Source organism: Ambystoma mexicanum, chromosome 2q, assembly GCF_040938575.1.
Source record: "Ambystoma mexicanum isolate Mex_15411 chromosome 2q, UKY_AmexF1_1, whole genome shotgun sequence".
Taxonomy (NCBI): Eukaryota; Metazoa; Chordata; class Amphibia; order Caudata; family Ambystomatidae; genus Ambystoma; species Ambystoma mexicanum.
Window position 1 is genome coordinate 1,309,575,164 of NC_090924.1, and position 21,404 is coordinate 1,309,596,567.

The 21,404-nt window shown below is 49.1% G+C and overlaps 1 protein-coding gene across 2 annotated transcripts in view; it reads right to left on the reverse strand.

Annotated features, from left to right (window-relative positions):
• Positions 1-21,404, reverse strand: part of NGLY1 (N-glycanase 1) — a 520,539-nt gene that overhangs the window by 130,281 nt on the left and 368,854 nt on the right. For both annotated transcript variants that reach the window (XM_069648769.1, XM_069648767.1), the window contains exon 10: positions 113-298. In XM_069648769.1, the coding sequence (XP_069504870.1) occupies positions 113-298 (186 nt within the window). The remainder of the gene's footprint in view (positions 1-112; positions 299-21,404) is intronic.

Below are 21,404 nucleotides of genomic sequence, written 5' to 3' on the forward strand. Positions count from 1 at the left end.
AAATAGGTTTACTTTTTTAAGCGAGAAAATGTCAAACGCATTAAGTCGGGTAGGTGTAGTTAACAGAGGCTGTACAGATAGATGCACAGAAGCAGAGAACAGAGCAAATTACCATTTTCCAGTCATTCTCCACTTTTCGCACTAGTGACTTCATGTGCCACACGCCGTTCTCCCATCCTCGGATCTCTTCGTTATTGTTTGAGACACGCGTGTAGAGATCTTCAACTACATTATAACGGAGGTGAAAGCATTTAGAGGACCTCTCTTTTTCAGATGGCACAAAAACAGTGTCTGCTTTCTTATTACAAACAAAAAAGGAAACAAGACAACAAATTGGTTAACATTAACACACATAACTCATCAACATCCCAAGTGTATACAGATAGTATATGGTGTAGGCAGGAGGTATACTGATAATATGCTACTTTAGAAGACCAGCTTATTTTACTCACTCTTCTGAGCCACTCTAGCTCATCCAAATCTGCCTACTCGGGATAGGTGATATATTTTCAAAAGTGCTTTAGGATTAGACCATATTGTTAACATTGAGATATATTTGTGATACATTACTCACCGTAATCTTATTGCAAGTGCGTTTATCTGCTTAGATTCACATGCTCTGCATAGTTCGACATCTAGTGGTAGTTGCAGAGTTACAAGGTTTGTTTTTGAAACTCGAAAATGGACGTCGACAGTGAGCGTTAGTGATACTATCCCTAGTTCGACATGTACTGCAACCATGGTTCAGGCGTCGAGTTCCCTCAGATTGTTTGTTTCTGACATGAAGTATAGCGCAAGTAAATATGTGATAAAGCAGGAGCAGCGATAAACCAGAAAATATCTGTGCGCCGTCTGCTCCAGAAGGGGAGGAAGGGTGGGCGCATGTGAATCTAAGCAGATACAAGCACCAGAAATACGATAACGGTGAGTAATGTATCCCTTCTGGAGCTTGTGGATCTGCTTAGATCACATGCTTTGCATAGATTCGCGAGCAATATCTGGAGAAGGAGGTGGAAAATTAGAAGGTACATCAGCAAAGATATTTTAGGACTGCTTGTCTGACGTGTCAATCTGCTTTAGAGCGTGCGTCAATGCTATAATGCTGTGTGAACGTATGGATGGAACTCGATGGAGCAGCTTTGCAAATGGCTTCTACAGGGACGTTTGCAATGAAAGCGAAGGTAGCTCCTGTATTCCTGGTAGAGTGAGTCCTGGGGGTGAAAGGTAAAACTTTCTTGGATAGGGAACAGAAAAGCTGTATGCATTTGACTATCCATCTGGAGATGGTGTCCTTTGATACATGATCGCCCTCCCTTCCAGGAGGTTTGCTTTAGGATTAGACCATATTGTTAACATTGAGATATATTTGTGATACATTACTCACCGTAATCTTATTGCAAGTGCGTTTATCTGCTTAGATTCACATGCTCTGCATAGTTCGACATCTAGTGGTAGTTGCAGAGTTACAAGGTTTGTTTTTGAAACTCGAAAATGGACGTCGACAGTGAGCGTTAGTGATGTTTTCATAGCACCTGGAAGGGAGGGCGATACATGATCGCCCTCCCTTCCAGGTGCTATGAAAACAAAGAGTTGATCTGTTTTATTATTATTTTATTGGCATACCTGACTTAAGCCAACTTTTCAACATTTGATGTAATTTTCAGGTATATTACAATTCATTAATCTTAAATAAATAAGAAACAAACAATGCACTTAATTATCACAATTATAAAAACTCAAAAGGCACCACGTTATCAACTGATGTGGAGAAGTCGAAGCACATGATCATAAATCTGTACATGAATTAAAACATGGACTAAACCTTTACATGAACACTCGCATCAGTGTCAAGGTGCTAATAGGATATGACTTTTAAACAATTACACATAAGAAAAAAAAAAGCTAAAAACGTTCATCTTTCTCATAAAACAAAATCCCTTAAACTATAACACCCTAAAACATAAAATTCTTACGTCGTCGATAACATCAACCTTAATAACTGTATCATTGAATATTTCATGAGGCATTCGCCATTTGAACAGATTCTAGCTGTAAAGCCTTCAAAAATGCAATCACACCTATCCTGTAGGAGGCAACTTGACAGTGAAAATATGTTGCCAAAGCAACTCTGTTGTCATATCTCCAAATAACTTGAATACTGGATTTAACAGTCGTAATCTCAATGATGTCAGTGTAACACACATCACTATTAAATGTTTTAAGGATTCAATCTCGTTCTCACACCCACAGAATCTACATACATTTTATTCCTTACTCATCATTTTGCGTTTGGCCATGAATTCCCTAGTAGGCCAGAGGTTAAATCTGACCTGCATTAAGCTGAGTGTGTTCTCGAGAGGGAGATTTTATCAAATATGATTCGGGCTCGCTATAGTTTTTATGACCATTTTTATGATACGTGGGAGGAACATCCAATCGAAAGAACGCTAACTTGTTCTTCGATTGTGTCCTCCCACATGTTTCTCATCTTTGATAGCCTCCCAAAGCAGTAATGGTATTGGAGGTGGGAAAAGAATTTAACAGTTGTTATGGACCGAGTACAAGACAGCTTTCCCGAAAGTTCCCTCTTGAGTAGAAGAAGTGTCCAGGGAGTAATGTTTCACACACTGTGTATCGTAGACCATGTGGCTGCCGCACAAATGTCTTTAATAGGTACTCATCAGTGAAGAGCGGAAGAAGTAGCCATGCCCCTGGTTGAGTGAGCTTAGACCTTCTGGGGGATCTTTACCAGCCAATAAATAGCATTATTGGATAGCCAGAATAATCCATCTGGATAAAGTCAGTTTTGTTATTGCTAACCACAATTTATGACCTGTATATCCGATGAATAATTGGTTGTCCTGGTGAATTCTTGACATTCGCGAGATATGAAAACTGAGAGCCCTCCTAGGGTCCTGTCTATGTAACCTCTCCTCATCCAGGATGAGTAGGGGGATAGAAAGTTGGTAAAACTATCTTTTGAGACAAATGGAATTCACTTTTTGCCAGAAACGAAGATCTTACTTTAAGAATAACCTTATCCTTACAGAAGACCGTATATGGAGGTTTGCAAGACAGTGCTTGCAATTCGCTCACCCTGCGGGCCGATGTGATTGCGATTAGCAAAACTGTTTAGTGTTAAAAGTCTTAATGGCCAAGAATACATGGGTTCCAAAGCAATGCATGTTAAGAATTTTAATACAAGATTTAAATCCCAAACAGGGACCTGAAAGGGAGTATGAAGAAACACATTAGCGAGTCCTTTAAGAAACTAAATGATTAAAGGGATTTTAAAGTATGAGGTTTCCTCTGAAGAGCGCTTGAAAATCGAAAGTGATGCTATATAACCTTTAATTGATGTGATCTGGAGCCCCGGATTTGCTAAGTGAAGTAGAAAAGACAACATTGGGGGTGTACCGCACTGAAATGGATCAACAAGCAAAATCTCCATTACATCTTTTGGGAGGTGCCAATCCTTGATGGAGTCGCTGGAATGAAGCAGATACACGACGAGAGGAGGAACAGGTAAGGACAGCGGTAAGCGTTACGCTGCCGAAAGCAGAATAACGCAAAGCGGAGGCATGTGGGCGGGTTGGCCTTAAATAGGCTGGCCCGGCTCCTCTCTTTGGCCCCGCCTTGTGGCCCCACCTTGCCACACCCAGAGATCCTTGCACGTGCCTTCCAATGATTGTCTATGGCCACACCCAGCCCTGACGCACGTGCCTCAGGCACAAAGTGTGCAAAGCACACTTTTCCATGAGCCTGGCGCCAGGATTGGGTCCATTTGGACATTGGGGATGAAGGAGGCCTGGGCCTTTGTCCAGTGGACATGACACCACCACAGAAGGTCCTGTGCGACTCAGCTTGGAATCGGAAGGAGGTTGACATCCTGCCTGAGAATTACGGCCAAGGAGTTCCGAGAGCCCATTGGAGAGATCTCATTCTCAGATGAGCCTCTGGCACCTGATAAATGCAGGATGGCATGAGGCCGAGCAACATCAAAAAAAGAAAAAACAAAATCGAAGGCTGGAAGACTCTGGGTACTCTGAAATGTGGTGACCATCTGCAGAATGTGTTGAGCCCTCACCTCGTGTGGTGAGGCCTTTCCCCAAGGAGGCATCCAGGACAGCTCTGATCAATTTGAGTCTTTGAGATGGTATCATATTTGATTTCTTGTAACTGAGGGAGAAGCCCAGTTTGTGGAGAAAAGTGGCAAGTCACGCAGAGATGTTCCAGGGTCTGTTCTGGAGAACGGGCCCTGATCAGCCAGTCCTCCAGGTTGGGGTGGACGTGAATCCCCCCCTCTCCTGAGACTCGCTGCCACCATCGCCATCAACTTGGTGAAAACCCTCAGGGTGGAAGTCAGCCTGAATGGCACAACTCGAAACTGAAAACGAGAACCGCCAACTGCAAACTTCACATACTTTCTGTGCTTGTGATGGATAGGCATATGAAAGAAAGCATCCTGAAGGTCCAAGGATACCATCCAGTCTTGGAGTTGGAGGGCCTCAAGGATCTGATAAGGAACAAGTTACTTACCGGTAACTATTGCTCTCCAGCATGTATCTGGCATGGATACACATGCTCATGAATATTCCCTGTCAGGCCGGGAATCCTCGGTATAAGAAAAAACAGTTTCACTTACAAACTGTATTTCTCCCTTAAACCAATCACTGTACTCTGGGTCATAATGCCACAACCAATGACTGTCCTCTCCCAAACCCCCCCCCCCCTCTGGCAGCCATCTTCATATTTGGCAAGCACGTAAAGTGGCAGTATGACCAAGAAAAGACGCAGAGGGGCAGGAGAGAGGGTTCTCATGTGAATCCATGCCAGACCCATGCTGGAGAACAATAGTTACAGGTAAATAACTTGTTCCTTCTCCAGCATGGGTTCTGGCATGGATTCACATGCTCAAGAATAAAGAATACATAGCAGTACAACATTACACAATCACGGGAGGTGGCAAGGCTCAACAGAAGCAATCGCCCTTACCTCTGTAACAGGATCATCTCAAGCGAACATGTTGCACTGCTTGGAGAACTCTTGACGTGTGTGTACGCGTGTGTGTATGCCAACCGATGACACTGCGCGAGGTTATCATAACAGAATTTGTAGAGCGCACTGTCACCCAATGGTATCATGGCGCTAGGATGAGTAATGGTAGAGCAGAGGAAACTAATTAGAACAGGAGGATTTTCAAAAGACCTCTGAATTCTAGATGGTAAACAGTGCAGCTCAGGGACAGAGGCAGAGTATTGCACAATTTCTCTGCTGCCACTGAGAAAGCATATCTCTGATCCTAACATGACGGGAAGGAGGAACAGTAGGCAGACAGGCCAAGCCGGAGCAAAGACCATGAGTGGGCTGGTAAAAGAGAATTTTATCCTGAAGACAACTAGCACCAAGACCATCAAAGGCCCGATGCACCAGGCAAAGAGACTTGAATTCAATTCACTTAGCCACCGGCAGCCAGTGAAGGGAGCGAAGAACCAGAGTTATAGGATTCCCATAAGAGATATTCATGGCTACCCTAGCCGCCAGGTTCTGCAATAGCTGAAGCAGATGGCTTAGGCTGAGCAAGACAGAGCGCATTACAATAATCAATGCGACTTAATACCAGGGTGGCAACCACCAGTGACCAAACCTTCGGGGGGAGCAGAGGAAGGACCTTCCTAAGAATCCCCAGACGGTAGTGTCCAGCTTTGCAGACAGCCGCCACCTGGGCACTCACAGTGTGGCAGAGAAAACAACACCCATGTTCCTGACCGTCACCACCGGTGCCGGAAAGGCACCCAGTGCCAGGGGACAGAAGGCTGGGGTCCACAGTGAAGAAAAGGGGGCTTGGGGAGGCCCAACCACAAGAGCCTCTGTCTTGTCGCCATTAAGCTTTAGCCAATTCTGATTCATCCAATTCCTGATGGCCGCCAGGCAGAGGCTAAGACGTGACAACACTGCAGCCTGGTCGTGAGCTAAACGCACCAGGATCTGGGGGTCATCAGCATAGGCATAGCATCGGAAGCCAAAGGAACAGATGAGAACCAGAAGAAGATGCATATAAATGTTGAACAACATTGGCGACAAGGCAGAGCCCTGGGGGACACTACAGACAATATCAAACAAGGCCGAGAGGAGGGGGGGGGGGGGGGGAAGAGGTAGGGGTAAGAGCGTCTGACTACGCTCTGCCAAAAAGGAAGTGAACCAGGAAAGAACTGAACCCGCCAGGTCAATCTTTACCATGAGAGATATTAGAGTAGGATGGTCGACAGTGTCGAAAACCGTAGAGAGCCAATAATATCAGCACTCCCATCCCGCCACTGTCAACCAGCCTGGTCAGATCGTCCTGAACCGAGACCAGCACTCTCTCAGTCCCCCGCCGAGGGGGGAAGCCAGACTGGAAAGAGTCGAGAACACTGGCAGTCTCCAAAAAGGAGGACCGAAGAGGAGAGATCAGGGCCTCCAACAATTTCATTAAAAAAAGTGTGAAATAGGGCAAAAGTTAGCCAGAAGAGCAGTATTGAGGGAGGGCATTTTCAACAAGGGGATGACATCTGCATGTATCAATTCCGCAGGTTATGTGGCCCATCTGGCAAGACACATTAACAGCTTGTGTAATCCAGGAGATAAGGGCGGGGGAAATATCCTTAATAATGCATAAGGGGATAGGATCAGAGGGGGCTGCAGATTTTAGCTGGGCAATGGCCTTGGCGACCACCTCAGTGGTAAACACCGGGAAGGAAGACCACACCTGTCCGGGTTCCGTAGTATCAGACTCCTGTGCAGGGCACAAGGAGGCAACAAAGCTGATCTTTAAACAAATAGTTTCCATTTTTGGGATAAAAAAAAAAAAAGAAAAAAAGAGCAAGAGTGAATCACAGAGCTCTTGAGTTGGTACTACTGATGCAGAACGCTCAGCAGCCAAAGATGGTGACTTCACAACAGAGAAGAGCTCAATGGAGTGATTGAGAACCCGATCAACTTTTTTAGTGAAGAAGTTACTTTCTTACCTGGTAACGTTCTTTCGATGGGATGTTGGGACGAAGTATTCCGCATCTATGACAGGTAATCACCACAGCTGTGCTGCTTCCGCAAATTTTCGGCGTCTACGTCCTGCGTCGAAGACGTCGATACGCTGACCTCGAGGGCCTCTGTCGAGCCGACGTCACCGGATGTTATAAGTAGGACGCACGACACCCGTAGCCTCAGATGTAGTTTTTTTCCCCAGAACGTGTGGCACCAATCTTCTACCAGTATAACCACAGAAAGCCTTGCGGAAATGAAAGCCGCAATCGCATAAGAAATTCTGTAGAGGGGCAGGCTGGGGCGGAACGATGTGGAATATGTTGTCGGAACATCCCATCGAAAGAACGTTACGAGGTAAGAAAGTAACTTGTTCTTCGAAGGGATTGGTTCCTCCGACGTATTCCACATCTATGACAGACTCGCAAAGCAGTACCAACGTATGGAGGTGGGAAAAGAATTTAGAATGTAGAAATTTAGAATGCCCAATTAAATTGCAGAATAAAGGACCGCCTTGCCAAAGGCCAAATCTTGCCCATGGATAGAATCCAGGGAATTATGTTTTACAAAAGTATGGACAGAGGCCCATGTGGCTGCTTCACAAATGTTACGAATGGGAACACGCCTCTGCAGAGCAGTAGAGGCAGCCACACCCCGGGTAGAATGGGCCCGTAAGCCTACCGACGGGTCCTTACCCACCAAGCGGTGGGTAAGGACCCTCCGGTGAAATTGTCAAGATAATCCATCTAGACAAAGTCTGCTTAGCAACAGCTTGTCCCAAACGCCTTCCAGCGTATCCTATAAAGAGCCGATCGTCCACTCTGACCCGGGACATGCGAGAGATGCAGAAACTTAAGCTCTCCTAGGATCCAACCTATGGAGCCTCTCCTCTTCCTTACCAGGATGTGGAGGAGGATAGAACGCCGGAAGTTTAACTTTCGGGCTTAAATTAAATTGCGACACCACTTTCGGAAGAAAGGGAGGACGAACCCCAAGGACAACCCTGTCCTTATGGAACAGCGTGAAGGGTGGCTTAACAGAAAGTGCCTGCAACTCACTCACTCTGCGAGCGGAAGTGACCGCAACTAAAAATACAGTTTTCAAAGTCAACAGTCTCAAAGGACAAGAACGTAAAGGCTCAAACGGAGCTCCCATCAGGAACTTTAGAACTAGGTTCAAATCCCAACCGGGCACCTGGAAAGGTGATGATGGGAACACAGAGAGCCATTTCAGAAACTGAGAAATCAAAGGAATCTTAAAATAAGAACACTCCTCAGACGAGCGCTTAAATATGGACAGCGCCAGCAGGTAACCTTTAATGGTACCCGCTTGCAGGCCCTTGTGAGCTAACAAAAGCAAAAAAGACAACCACAGGAATGGCACATGAAAAAGGATCCACATTCTTAACCCTGCTCCAGTCGCAGAACTTTCTCCAGCGGCAACGGTACAGGGACTTGGTTGTAGGCCTTCTGGCCGAAAGCAACACCTCCATCACGTCTTCAGGGAGGTCCCAATCCTTATACCTCAACCTTTCAGAAGCCAAGCATGAAGTTTGAGGGACTTGACCTCTGGACGGAGAACCTGACCCACCTCCTGTGAGAGCAGATCGTCTCGATAGGGAAGATGGCGTGGAGGGCAGATGGATATGTCGAGAAGGTCCGGGTACCACGTTCTCTAAGACTCCTCTTGGAGGAAATTCCGCTGGGAGACTCTGGGCATGTAGAAACTTGTGCACCATCTGCAGAATGTGATGAGCCCCCACCTGGGGGGGAAAACACTGCCCCAGGGATGTGTCAAGCACTGCTCCGATGTACTGGAGCCGCTGGGTTGGCGTACGAAAGGCATCCCATTCTGCAGGAGAAGAGTGCTTGTTGGGACAAGCAACCCGCCGACGGGCGGAGTCCTTGGACAAGGAAGGCGACCGGTGAAAGCGCTTCCGCGAGTGCCTCGAAGAGGCAGAGGAATGGCGGGAACCACTCCGGGACCGAGACCCCCTGGATTTACCCCGACGACGCGGAGAGCCGCCTCTCGAATCGTCGGTCGAAAGCCCAGCGGATTTCGACTTTCGGGGCTTGGAAACCCTACCAACAGAAAGCTTCTTCCGCTCCCGCAAGGCCTTCGATGTTAACGACTGGCAATCGTCACAATCATCTGTGGCGTGTTCCTCACCGAGGCACCAGAGGCAGGCATTGTGCGGGTCCGTAACCGACATCTTGGAACCGCAGTCCCGACACTTCTTGAAACCCGGCCGCGGGGTAGAAGAAGACGAAGACATGATATCGTCACAAATGAACGAGGTGGACGAACCACTAGAATATAACTCAGAAGAACCGAGGCGCGCCGTGATCTCCAAAGCGAACACGTTCGCGGAAAAAACGGAACTGAGGCTACGGGCGTCGTGCGTCCTTCTTATAACATTCGGTGACATCTGCTCGACGGAGGCCCTCGAGGACAGCGTATCAACGTCATCGACGCAGGAGCCGAACATTTTCCGAAGCAGTACAGCTGTGGTGATTACCTGTCATAGATATGTAATACGTCGGAGGAACCCATCCCTTCGAAACAACATTTTGCCTCCTTAATCAAGGAATGGTAAAGGTTTGCACAGTTTTTAATATGCAAGTCTTTCCTCTGTCTCATAAGAGCGATGCCAGCCTCGTTCGGCTGGGCGAAGATGAAGACAGGCAGCCGTAAAATCACTAGAAAACCTGGGTTCCGACGGTCGATTACGATGGGTGGAAGGAATGCAAAGAGCAACAAAATTGGCTGCTGTCAAGAAGGATTTGGTAAAGGACTCTATGATGCCGCCAGAGAGCCACTTGGAGATGGAAACCTTGGACAATGCCTTCCCATGGTTCACAGGACCAAAGTTCACGAACAGTTGAGACAAGGTCCTTTCAGACGGTGACAAAGGATTCGGAAAAAACACTGGTAACACCAAAAGTTTAATGGAGATGAAATTCAGACGGAACATTTGGCATGAAAGAGAGGTGTGTCTGCAGCACCACCCTCGACTTGTGGAAAGTCAGATAAGGCTGTTAGCAGGATAGGGACTGGATCTCACATACCCTCCTGGCAGAGGCGATGGCCACAAGGAAGATCGTCATCCACCAAAAGAACCGTAGAGGGTCCTCATGCATAGGTTCGAAGGACCACCCCACCCCCCCATGAGCCTCGTCAGCACCACATTGAGTTCGCAAGCAGGGGCCTTCACCGGCGGGAAAGTGATGGTGGGACTAAAGAGAAGACCTTCCCGGACACCTGGTGTAGAGGGAGATAGCCACCAGATGCACCTTGATAGAGGCGTGCGCCAGTCCTGCCCTGGCCAACGACAAGTATGGAACAATTTGCAGTGCCGTGACAAGTCAGAGGGGTGATCTTCTGCGACCAGCACCACGTAACAAAACGCTTCCACTTGTGACCGTAATACTTAAGAGTCGACAATGCTATGCCCCTGAAAAAGACCTCCCTGCAGTCTGCCGGGAGTTTGTATCCTCCAAACTCTAGTGCTACATAAGCCAAGCCCTCAGGGTTCAGCAATCCTGGGTCGTGATGCAGGATTGCACCTCCTTCTCTGGTGAGCACCGGCAGCTTGACCGGAGGTGATGCTGACAGGCTGAGAAGGTCCGGGTACCAGATCTGCCTTGGCCATGCCTTGGCGACGAGTATCATCCTGCATCGGCACTGTTTGGGGTGATTGATAACTCGCTGTAGGAGAGGCAACAGAGGGAACGTGTACAGAAACAGGCCTTCCCACAGGAAGGAGAACGCATCCCCCCTGCTCCCCGGTTGGTGGAACCTACTGGCAAACTTCTGGCATTTTGTGTTCGCTGCCGTCGCAAACAGATTGATCTGGGGCCTGCCCCACTTGATGAAGATGCGGTCCACCTGGTCCTGCCAAAGTTCCCACTCGTGACATGAGCGCAAGTCCCTGCCGAGGGAGTCTGATGGTGTTCTTGGCTCCTGCCGGGTGAAAGGGGACGAGGAACATGTCTTGGACGATGGTCCAGTTCCACAAGTCCTGCGCCTCTATGGAGAGCGCTGGGGATCGAGTGCCCCGCTGCTTCCTGATGTAAAACATTGTGGTGGTGTTGTCTGTAAAGATTCTCACCACTTTGCCCTTCAGAAACAGAAGAAATGACCTGAGGGCCCAGAACACTGCACGCAGCTCCAGGATATTGATGTGAAAATCCTTCTCCTCCGTCTGCCACAGGCATCTGGCATGCAGACGTCCGGAATGTGGGCTCCACAGCCTTTCAGGGAAGCATCCGTAGACTGTCTCCTGGTACGGGGGGCTTTGGAACCCAGTGCCCCAGGCGACGTTTGAGGGAACGCCCCACCACTGTATCAGCTGTCAGAATTCATCGAGTGGGATCTTGCCCGCAAAGCTTCCGGGCACCTGAACCCAGCGAGCGCGTCCAAGAACTCCTGAAGAGGTCACATCCGTAACCTGTAGAGACGGATAAGGTAGATGCAAGAAGAATAGACTTGATAGTCTGCACCGTGGCAGTATTCAGTGACAACAGTCGTCGCACTTTCCATAGAATGGCTGGTACCCTTTACTCGGAGGGTGACGCTAGGCAGAAGAGTGTATTGAGTCTGGCTCCCAGGAACTGCACGTTCTGCGATGGCGTGAGGCAGGACTTCAGATGACTGATGGAGAATCCCAGATTCGTCAGCAGCTGGACGGTCGTCTCCGTGTGTTTGACGGCCAACTCTGGCAAACTGGCCCAAATCAGCCATTCGTCCAGGTACAGGAACACATGTATCCACCCCCCCATAGGTGCAGCTGCGCTGCCACCGGAGCCAGGCACTTAGGCTGAAGGGGATGGCCTTGAACTGCTAGCGCGTCCCTGCACCACAAAGCGTAGGAATTTCCAGTGCTTCCTGTGAATGGGGATGTGGAAGTAGGCAACCTCCAGGTCCAGCGACATCAAGAAGTCATCTTCCTCCAGTTAGCCGAGCATGTGCTGTAACGTGACCGTCCTGAATTTTTGGGACTTATGGTACTTGTTGAGATGCAGCAGGTCTAGAATGGGCACACAGCCCCCGGTTTTCTTTTTGACTAAAATGTATCTGGAATAGACTCTGGAGACCAGGAGTTGTCTCCCTTTTCATAGCATGGCCTGTCCCTCCTCCAAGAGGAGAGGGATGTGCTGCTCCTGCCGGGCCAATGGAGGAATCCGTGGACACTTGTGTTGGAACTCCAGGGTATGTCCGTGGCGAGAGCATCCAGCACCCATCTGTCAGTTGAGATCTTCTCCCACTTGCTGACGAATCCAGTCAGCTGGCCTCCCACCGGGGTGCATGAGTGTGGGCCCAAGATCTTGGCCGGTTCAGTCCTGCTTCGGGGTCGGCGTCCCGCTTTGAGGGTGACGACGGCACGGACCTTCTCCACCGTACACTTTGGAATGGTCTATGTAGGCCTCCTGGGTCATGGATGACCTGGAGGGCTGGCGGTACGAGGAGTGTCAAGGTGCAGGCCTTGGGATTGTGTAAAGGGGAGTCTGGAGTGAGTTGTGGACGTGGTCCACACATAGACAAATACAAAAAACTCCAGCGCAAACGGATATTGCCTTATCGAAGGCTTCTGTGCCCTCTTTGCAGGAACTACAAACTTCAACTCCCAGCAAGCTCTGGGCCAGAAACTACAAAACCCCACCCACGTTGGGTGGAGCACATCCGCGCATGCGCGCGCGCACGTTAGCACGAGGCTTGTGCTTGAACTCCCGAATGAAGAGGACGTGTTCATTGCAGCTCCGAGGAAGGGGACACACGCGAGGGGCCACACCCCAGCCAGCCATCACCCGGGCCCCTCACACGCCTGAGATAAGTACAGCAAGCGCAGGGGAGCAGCTACAGCACACGCTGGGAAAAACGCGCTTGAGTAACAAAGCCGCGTTCAGGGGCGAACAGTCAGGATTCCCTCACGCGAAGCGGGGCACACGCAAGGGGGCATCGCCCAGACTCATCAGTCCCCTTGTTCGGCAAAAGATAAGTCCAGCATAGAACCAAAGCTAAGACTCGCGCAAGACTTGCACCGAAGCGCAGCGATCCCGCGAGCAGTGCATGTTATTTGCATGCATAATTAACCATGTGCACTAGCTAAGGGAACCGCAATTGGGAGCACAGCGGCGTGGCTTGTACAGAAGTCGCACTGCGCCACGTGCGGCTAGCGGCACGTTTTGTTATCTAATCTACGTGTGAATATTAACACGTGGATCAGCGAGAATTGCGGGGTCACGTGCGGCCTAACCGCATATTTGGGTGAACCCACTCACGGGGGCAAACGAGTTAGAACGTGGGGGTGCATGAAGGAATGTCGTTTACCCACTGATGCAACGGTTGTGTGTGTGAGGAAACATTCACAAGGTAGTAATTCATAACTCTCTTTGCAGCATTTATCTGCTCCGGAGGCCGGACCTGAGAGTGCGCAGGCAGGAGGCCAGCACTCAAAAACAGAGATAAGTCCTTTTGCTCTACTTGCCTCATTGATGACAGTTTGTAATGTGGGCATGTAAGGTGTTTGCAGGTTAGGTATGCATGTTTAATTGTTGGTTTGTATTTACCTTATCACCCCCAGTCCTGTCCACCTTCCCTCTCCTAAACCTTGTTCCGGTTATCCTGAAAACCAGTTCCTGTCCAACCATTGATTCCCTAACCCTCTTTCCCCGCCGGGGTCTCGGAGGTGTGTGTAAGCTGTGACTTGCAGGCACTCGGACCGCGGAGGGGGTGGTTGGTTCGTGCCACTCCTGCGCTTGAAGGCTGGAGCCTGACAGAAGCACAAGCCCAAGTGTAACAGGCGACCGAGTGGTGCGAACCAGCCTGTCATGGAGGAGCTTACCAAGGCCTTGCAGGGCCTCCAGGCTGAGCTTGCTGCCACCCGACAGGATTACGCTGTGTTAGCTACGCAAGTGCGCAGCTTATCTGCACAAGCAGCCCCCCTCCCTACAGAACCTATGCGCCCTACGCCCGTACAAGTCCAGGTCACTCCTGAACCGGTAGTACCCTTAGCTCCACCTGAGAGGTATGCTGGAGATCCCCAGAAATACCAGACCTTTATGACCCAATGCCAGCTGCACTTCCTTACGAAACCAGCAGCCTTTCGAACCATCCAAGCCCGGACCGCTTTCGTAATTTCTTACCTAACCGGGGACGCTGCAGCTTGGGCAAATCCTTTGGTGCATAGGGATGATGGAGTGTTGTACGATTGGGATGAATTCCAGCTGGAATTCGGCAAGATCTTCAACCGGATGGCGGCCGCCACGTGTAGGGACAGGGAACTGCTTACCTTACGTCAAGGTAGCAAGGAACTGGTGACTTATGTCACACAGTTTAATAGGTTGGTCGCTGAAGCTGAGTGGCCAAGAGAAAAGCAAATGTCTCTTTTACCTAGGGTTACGTGACGAATTAAAAGATCTCATAGCCCAGGTAGATCCACAGCCCCAGGATTGTCCGTCAATGATTGACCTAGCATTAAGACTGGACCATAGGCAAGCTGAACGTCGCGGAGACAAGAAGCGTGGGGACCCACGTCCCATAGCTAGGTTGGACCGTTTTGGGACTTCCCGTCCTCCCACATCATCTGTGGAGAGAGTGACAGGAGACGAGCCTATGCAGATAGGAGCTGTTCGCGGTCCTCTCACTAAACAGGAGAAGGAGCGTAGACGCAAGGAAGGACTATGTCTGTACTGTGGTATCTCGGGGCACTTTGTAAAAGAGTGCAAAACTAAGCCGCAGGGAAACGCCTTGGCTCGGCAGTAGTAGGGGTGGTACAGTCGAGCCCGGTCGTGGAGATTGCCCCAGCAGTTGGTTTCAGCAATTATGCTCCGCATGTCACGTTGTCTGGTGTGTTAGGTTTCCTGCCCCAGGAGGTTACGGTTACATTGTTTTTGGATTCAGGAGCCACCGGCAATTTCGTTGACGTCGCGTATGCTAACAAGCTGGGGCTCCCTTTGTGTAGTAAATCTACTCCGGAATCCGTCAGGACTGTCGATGGAACTGTATTATGTTCTGGACCTGTCATCCAAAGCACACAAGTGGTAACCCTACGTTGTCAAAATCATTTGGAAGATATCCAATTTGATTTAATTGCAGCACCACAATTCGGGATTATTTTGGGCCTTCCTTGGTTTTACAAACACAACCCCAAAATAGTGTGGTCAGAAAACAAGGTGAGCTTCTCATCTGACTTTTGCCTCGCACAGTGCTTACAAGCTGAAAAGAAGCCATGTATAGCCACAATGGAACCCACAGACATAAGTGCCTTACCTGCCGAGTACGCGGAATATGCCGATGTGTTTAATAAACAAGTGGCTGAAACCCTGCCACCTCATCGGCCATTTGATTGCCGAATAGATCTAGAGCCAGGAGCAGTCTTACCCTGTAGTAGGGTGTATGCGCTCACGGAAGATGAGACGAAACATCTAAAAGAATACATAGACACTAACCTACGAAGTGGGTTTATTAGACACTAATTCTCCAGTTTCCTCGCCATTGTTCTTCATACCGAAAAAGACCGGAGACCTAAGAACATGCATCGATTATCGCAGAATAAATCGTATCACCATCAAAAATCGGTATCCATTACCATTAATTCCGGTCTTACTGGATCAAGTGCGGAAGGCAACCATATACACTAAGCTAGATCTTCGAGGGGCATATCACCTGGTACGGGTGCGGGCTGGGGACGAATGGAAAACAGCGTTCCGGACTAAGTTTGGCCTGTACGAGTATCAGGTGATGCCGTTCGGTCTGTGCAACGCCCCAGCTGCCTTCCAGCATTTCCTGGATGAAGTGCTACGTGAATTTCTGGATATCTTTGCGGTGGTATACATCGATGATATCTTAATTTACTCACAAAACAAGGACGAACATGTCAAACATGTCAAGGCAGTACTCCAGCGTTAACGAGAACATGGTTTGTTCGCTAAACTGGAGAAGTGTGAATTTCACTCTTCTAGGGTGGAATTCCTGGGGTATTTTTTGACCCCGTCTGGGGTACAAATGGATCAACGAAAAGTGCAAGCGATCTTAGACTGGCCAGCACCGAAATCGGTGAAGGAAGTGCAATCCTTCCTGGGCTTCGTTAACTTCTATCGACGGTTTATCCGAAATTTCTCGGAATTGGTGACCCCCGTTACCTCCTTGCTAAAAAAAGGACGTTCTTATGTATGGAACGAAGCCGCAGAACTAGGCTTTCAACAATTGAAAGAGGCTTTCACGTCTGCTCCGGTGCTAAAGCATCCCGATCTAGCTCAGCCCTTCGTGGTCGAGACAGATGCCTCCGGCTACGCCATCGGTGCAGTTCTTTCGCAACGCGAGGTGCAGACGGGAATGCTCCATCATGTTGCCTACTATTCTCGCAAGTTACTCCCTGCCGAAGCTAATTATACCATAGCTGATCGGGAATTGCTAGCAGTAAAGGCGGCCTTTGAGGAATGGAGATATTACCTCATGGGGGCTCATCATACCGTGACTGATTACCGATCATCGGAACCTACAGTTCATTAAAACAGCTAAGACACTTAGACCACGCCAACTACGTTGGGCATTATTCTTCGCTGATTATGATTTTCTGATTACTTATCGGCCTGGAGCTGACAACAAAAAAGCGGATATCTTGTCGCGATACCCTGATTCGGACGATAAGGAACGTATGGAACATCGGCCTATTGTGCCTCCTCCGCGAATTATCCGGATGGTCGGTCGGCCTAACATATTTGAAGATGTGCAAACAGGCATGACTACACAAGAGTTACAAGACTGGTGTGGGAAGGGTTCACATCATTCTCTGGTGAATGGGCTTCCCTACTATGCAAAAGCATTGTATCTGCCCACAGAAGAGCTCAGAAGGGAGGTTATGCAATGGTGCCATGATGCCACTACCGCAGGTCATCCAGGTGTAGCCAAAACCCAGCGGAATGTTACTCGGCATTTTTGGTGGCCTACACTGCTACGGGATGTGCGCAAATAAGTGACAGAATGCAACGTTTGTGGAAGACAGAAGACCAGCCATCAAAAACCGGCGGGATTACTACAGCCCTTGCCAACTCCCCCCACCCCATGGCACACTGTTACCATGGATTTAATTGTGGACTTGCCACCTGTCCAAAAATACACTTCCATTTTGGTAGTGGTTGATTCACTCTCAAAAATGGGTCATTTTATTCCATGTAAAGGGGTACCCACAGCTGGGGAATTGGCGGAGCTATTCTTACAAAACATAGTGCGACTGCATGGACTTCCAACACGAGTAATCACTGATCGTGGTCCACAGTTCACCTCCCGTTTCTGGCGCGCCTTTTGCCAGTTAATCGGTATGGAAGTAAGTTTGTCCTCGGGATACCACCCAGAAACCGATGGACAAACCGAGAGAGTGAACCAGGGCCTGGAACAGTACTTACGCTGCTACACTGCAGACACTGAAACCTCGTGGGTTCAGTATGTATGGTTGGAAGAAATTGCGTACAACAATACACTCCATAGTTCCACAAAGCATACCCCGTTCTTCGGGGTTTATGGTTTCCACCCTAGAGTTTTGCCCACAGTTCCCAGCCCATCCCTAGAGGATATACCCACACTTAGGGGGCATCATGTGTACGCACAACAAATCTGGACTAGTATACAAGAAAATTTAGAAGCTGCAAAACAATCATACAAACATTATGCCGATTCAAAGAGAAGACAAAGCCCTCCATATAAACAAGGGGACCGCGTTTGGCTATCCACACGCAATATTAAAATGTCCGTCCCACGAAAGTTGCAACTACGATATTTGGGTCCCTTCACCATCTCAGCGGTAATTAATCCGGTGGCAGTAAAGCTGGCCTTGCCAAAACAAATGAAGATCCACCCCACCTTTCACGTATCCCTGTTGAAACCTGCACCCTCCACTGTCCCTACCAAGAAACCACCTCCAATATTAGTCCAGGGACATCCTGAATATGAGGTTAGAGCAATTCTGAATTCTCAGCATCGAAAGAATGGTTTGTACTACTTTATTGATTGGGTGGGATATGGCCCGGAGGACCGGTCTTGGGAGCCGGCATGCAATGTACATGCGCCCAGGTTGATTAGAGCGTTTCATCGAGATTATCCAGGAAAACCCAAACCCAAAGCCATCTGTGCGGGGGGGGGGGGGGGGAGTACTGTCAAGGTGCAGGCCTTGGGATTGTGTAAAGGGGAGTCTGGAGTGAGTTGTGGACGTGGTCCACACATAGACAAATACAAAAAACTCCAGCGCAAACAGATATTGCCTTATCGAAGGCTTCTGTGCCCTCTTTGCAGGAACAAAGGCCTACAAACTTCAACTCCCAGCAGGCTCTGGGCCAGAAACTACAAAACCCCACCCACGTTGGGTGGAGCACATCCGCGCGCGCACGTTAGCACGAGGCTTGTGCTTGAACTCCCGAATGAAGAGGACGTGTTCATTGCAGCTCCGAGGAAGGGGACACACGCGAGGGGCCACACCCCAGCCAGGCATCACCCGGGCCCCTCACACGCCTGAGATAAGTACAGCAAGCGCAGGGGAGCAGCTACAGCACACGCTGGGAAAAACGCGCTTGAGTAACAAAGCCGCGTTCAGGGGCGAACAGTCAGGATTCCCTCACGCGAAGTCCCCTTGTTCGGCAAAAGATAAGTCCAGCATAGAACCAAAGCTAAGACTCGCGCAAGACTCGCACCGAAGCGCAGCGAGCCCGCGAGCAGTGCATGTTATTTGCATGCATAATTAACCATGTGCACTAGCTAAGGGAACCGCAATTGGGAGCACAGCGGCGTGGCTTGTACAGAAGTCGCACTGCGCCACGTGCGGCTAGCGGCACGTTTTGTTATCTAATCTACGTGTGAATATTAACACGTGGATCAGCGAGAATTGCGGAGCCACGTGCGGCCTAACCGCATATTTGGGTGAACCCACTCACGGGGGCAAACGAGTTAGAACGTGGGGGTGCATGAAGGAATGTCGTTTACCCACTGATGCAACTGTTGTGTGTGTGAGGAAACACTCACAAGGTAGTAATTCATAACTCTCTTTGCAGCATTTATCTGCTCCGGAGGCCGGACCTGAGAGTGCGCAGGCAGGAGGCCAGCACTCAAAAACAGAGATAAGTCCTTTTGCTCTACTTGCCTCATTGATGACAGTTTGTAATGTGGGCATGTAAGGTGTTTGCAGGTTAGGTATGCATGTTTAATTGTTGGTTTGTATTTACCCCATCACCCCCAGTCCTGTCCACCTTCCCTCTCCTAAACCTTGTTCCGGTTATCCTGAAAACCAGTTCCTGTCCAACCATCGATTCCCTAACCCTCTTTCCCCGCCGGGGTCTCAGAGGTCTGTGTAAGCTGTGACTTGCAGGCACTCGGACCGCGGAGGGGGTGGTTGGTTCGTGCCACTCCTGCGCTTGAAGGTTGGAGCCTGACAAGGAGAAACCTGTCAACCAGCCCGTCTTTCCTCTGGATCTGCGAAAGAGCGGTGTTGCTGGAGAGCGCCCGGGCCACATGCCGTCTCCTTATCCGTTTCGATGGCCTGCAAGGACTCGTCAACGGCCTTCCCAAAGAGGTTATCACTGTCGAAGGGCAAGTCCAGTACCTCCTGGCGAAAATTTGTGCCCTTCAGCCAGCCTTGACAATGGAGGCAGACACCGTTCCCCATCTGCTGGAACCCTGTGTCAGAGATGTCCAGCGCCGCTGTGATGGCATGGTCTGAAGCCAATATTACAAAACAATAGGGATGCAACATACAATATCAACAAAGAAAATCCCCACGCTGCTAACACTGTTTGTTGTGTGTTTTTATAGTTCTAACAATTTGTTCTTGCACAAAGGTCACAGAGAGTATCTTAAAATTGATTTTAATAAACAAAAGTGAAAAGTGCATACATTGAGTATATCAAAGAACAAAACCTAAAACCAATGTTCTAGGTGCATATATATAGTAAAAAAACGTAAATAACGAACAGAAAAACAAGACCAAAATTCAAAACAAAACCCACATCATACTAGTCAGACAGTGGTTAATAACACTAGTCATACAGTGGTTAGTGACAATTCCTTATTTTGTGCTTCTACAGGGTATACTGAATAGTACTCTGGAGAGTTTGAATACGATTAGGATAACCATGCCATCAATCTGCCTACGTGAACATGAAATATCTAAATTTTATACAATGTTCCTTTCCGAGTGCTCGGGCATTGGTGCACGTTTTGGCGTGCCGGTGGTCATGGCGTCCTTGTAAAGCCTTCCTCAGGGGAGGAAAAAGGATAACCCCAGTGCTCCTCACAGAGGTGTGTGGGGTTAGCTCCAAAATCACGGCAACCTCACAACTGGTGGTCACCCTTCTCTTGAAAATCATCAATTATGTCAATAAATGGCAACCGAATAGCTGCGTGCTAGGACTCAAAGGGGGGTAATCAAAGGTACATCTTCATAGTGCCTCCATTGGAGGTCTGTGTTACTTGGAATTCTTTCTGAGTGCTTCCCAATAAAATATGATTCTGGGGACTGCGCTTGCATCCACAAACGTTCATAGCGCTAGTCGGTAAACCAAAGTTGGTTCTGTACTTGAGTGTGTGTCTGCTGTCAGGCACAGCGCTAGGTCAGTGAACTGCGAGTGGTTCGTATCCTTGTTTCTAAACCGTGTGTAGCATGGTGTTGGCTTAACTAGCGTCTTCGGCAAGCGGCAAAGACCTGGAAGATGGCAATCGCCTCCACCCTTTTGTTGTCTGGAAGGAACTCCAGAATCGGGCCCAGCTTGTACCACAGTTCCCCGGCTAGTGCGTTGGCCGCCTTGATGGCTGATGCCGCAGAGTCAAAAACCTTCCTCCGCATGGTGTCCATCTTCTTCCTCTCGCTGTCTAGAGGGACTGAAGACAAGGAAGGGTTTGACGACCTCTTCCTTGCAGCTGACGAAACCATTGAGTCAGGTGATGGTTGTGACTGTAGACACTTGGGTGCGGACTCCGGTACCCAGTACTTTTTCTCCCGTTTATCCCGTTTCACCGGGGCCGTGCAAAGATTCTTCAAGGATTCTTCTAGAGGGCCAGACCCTCTTCCCACACTTTGTCCAGGAGGGGAACTGCCATGATGGTCTTCCTCTTGGCCTTGCACATCTGGTACAGGAAACCCTCCTTGGTTTCCTCTGGTGTAAGCTGGAAAAGCTTGGACGCTTTGGCGACCATGGAATGAAACTACCCCATCTTGTCTGTGGCGATCTGACCGCCGTGAGAATATCGCTGTCTGTCATCGTGTCCATCCTACTGTCTACCGGGGGGAGGGCACCTGATGCGGATGTAGAGGTTGATACGGGAGTGTCGGATGGCGCCACCTCTGTTAGGCAGAATTATATGCAGTACCCTTTGGGAACACCACAGACAATTAAGACTAC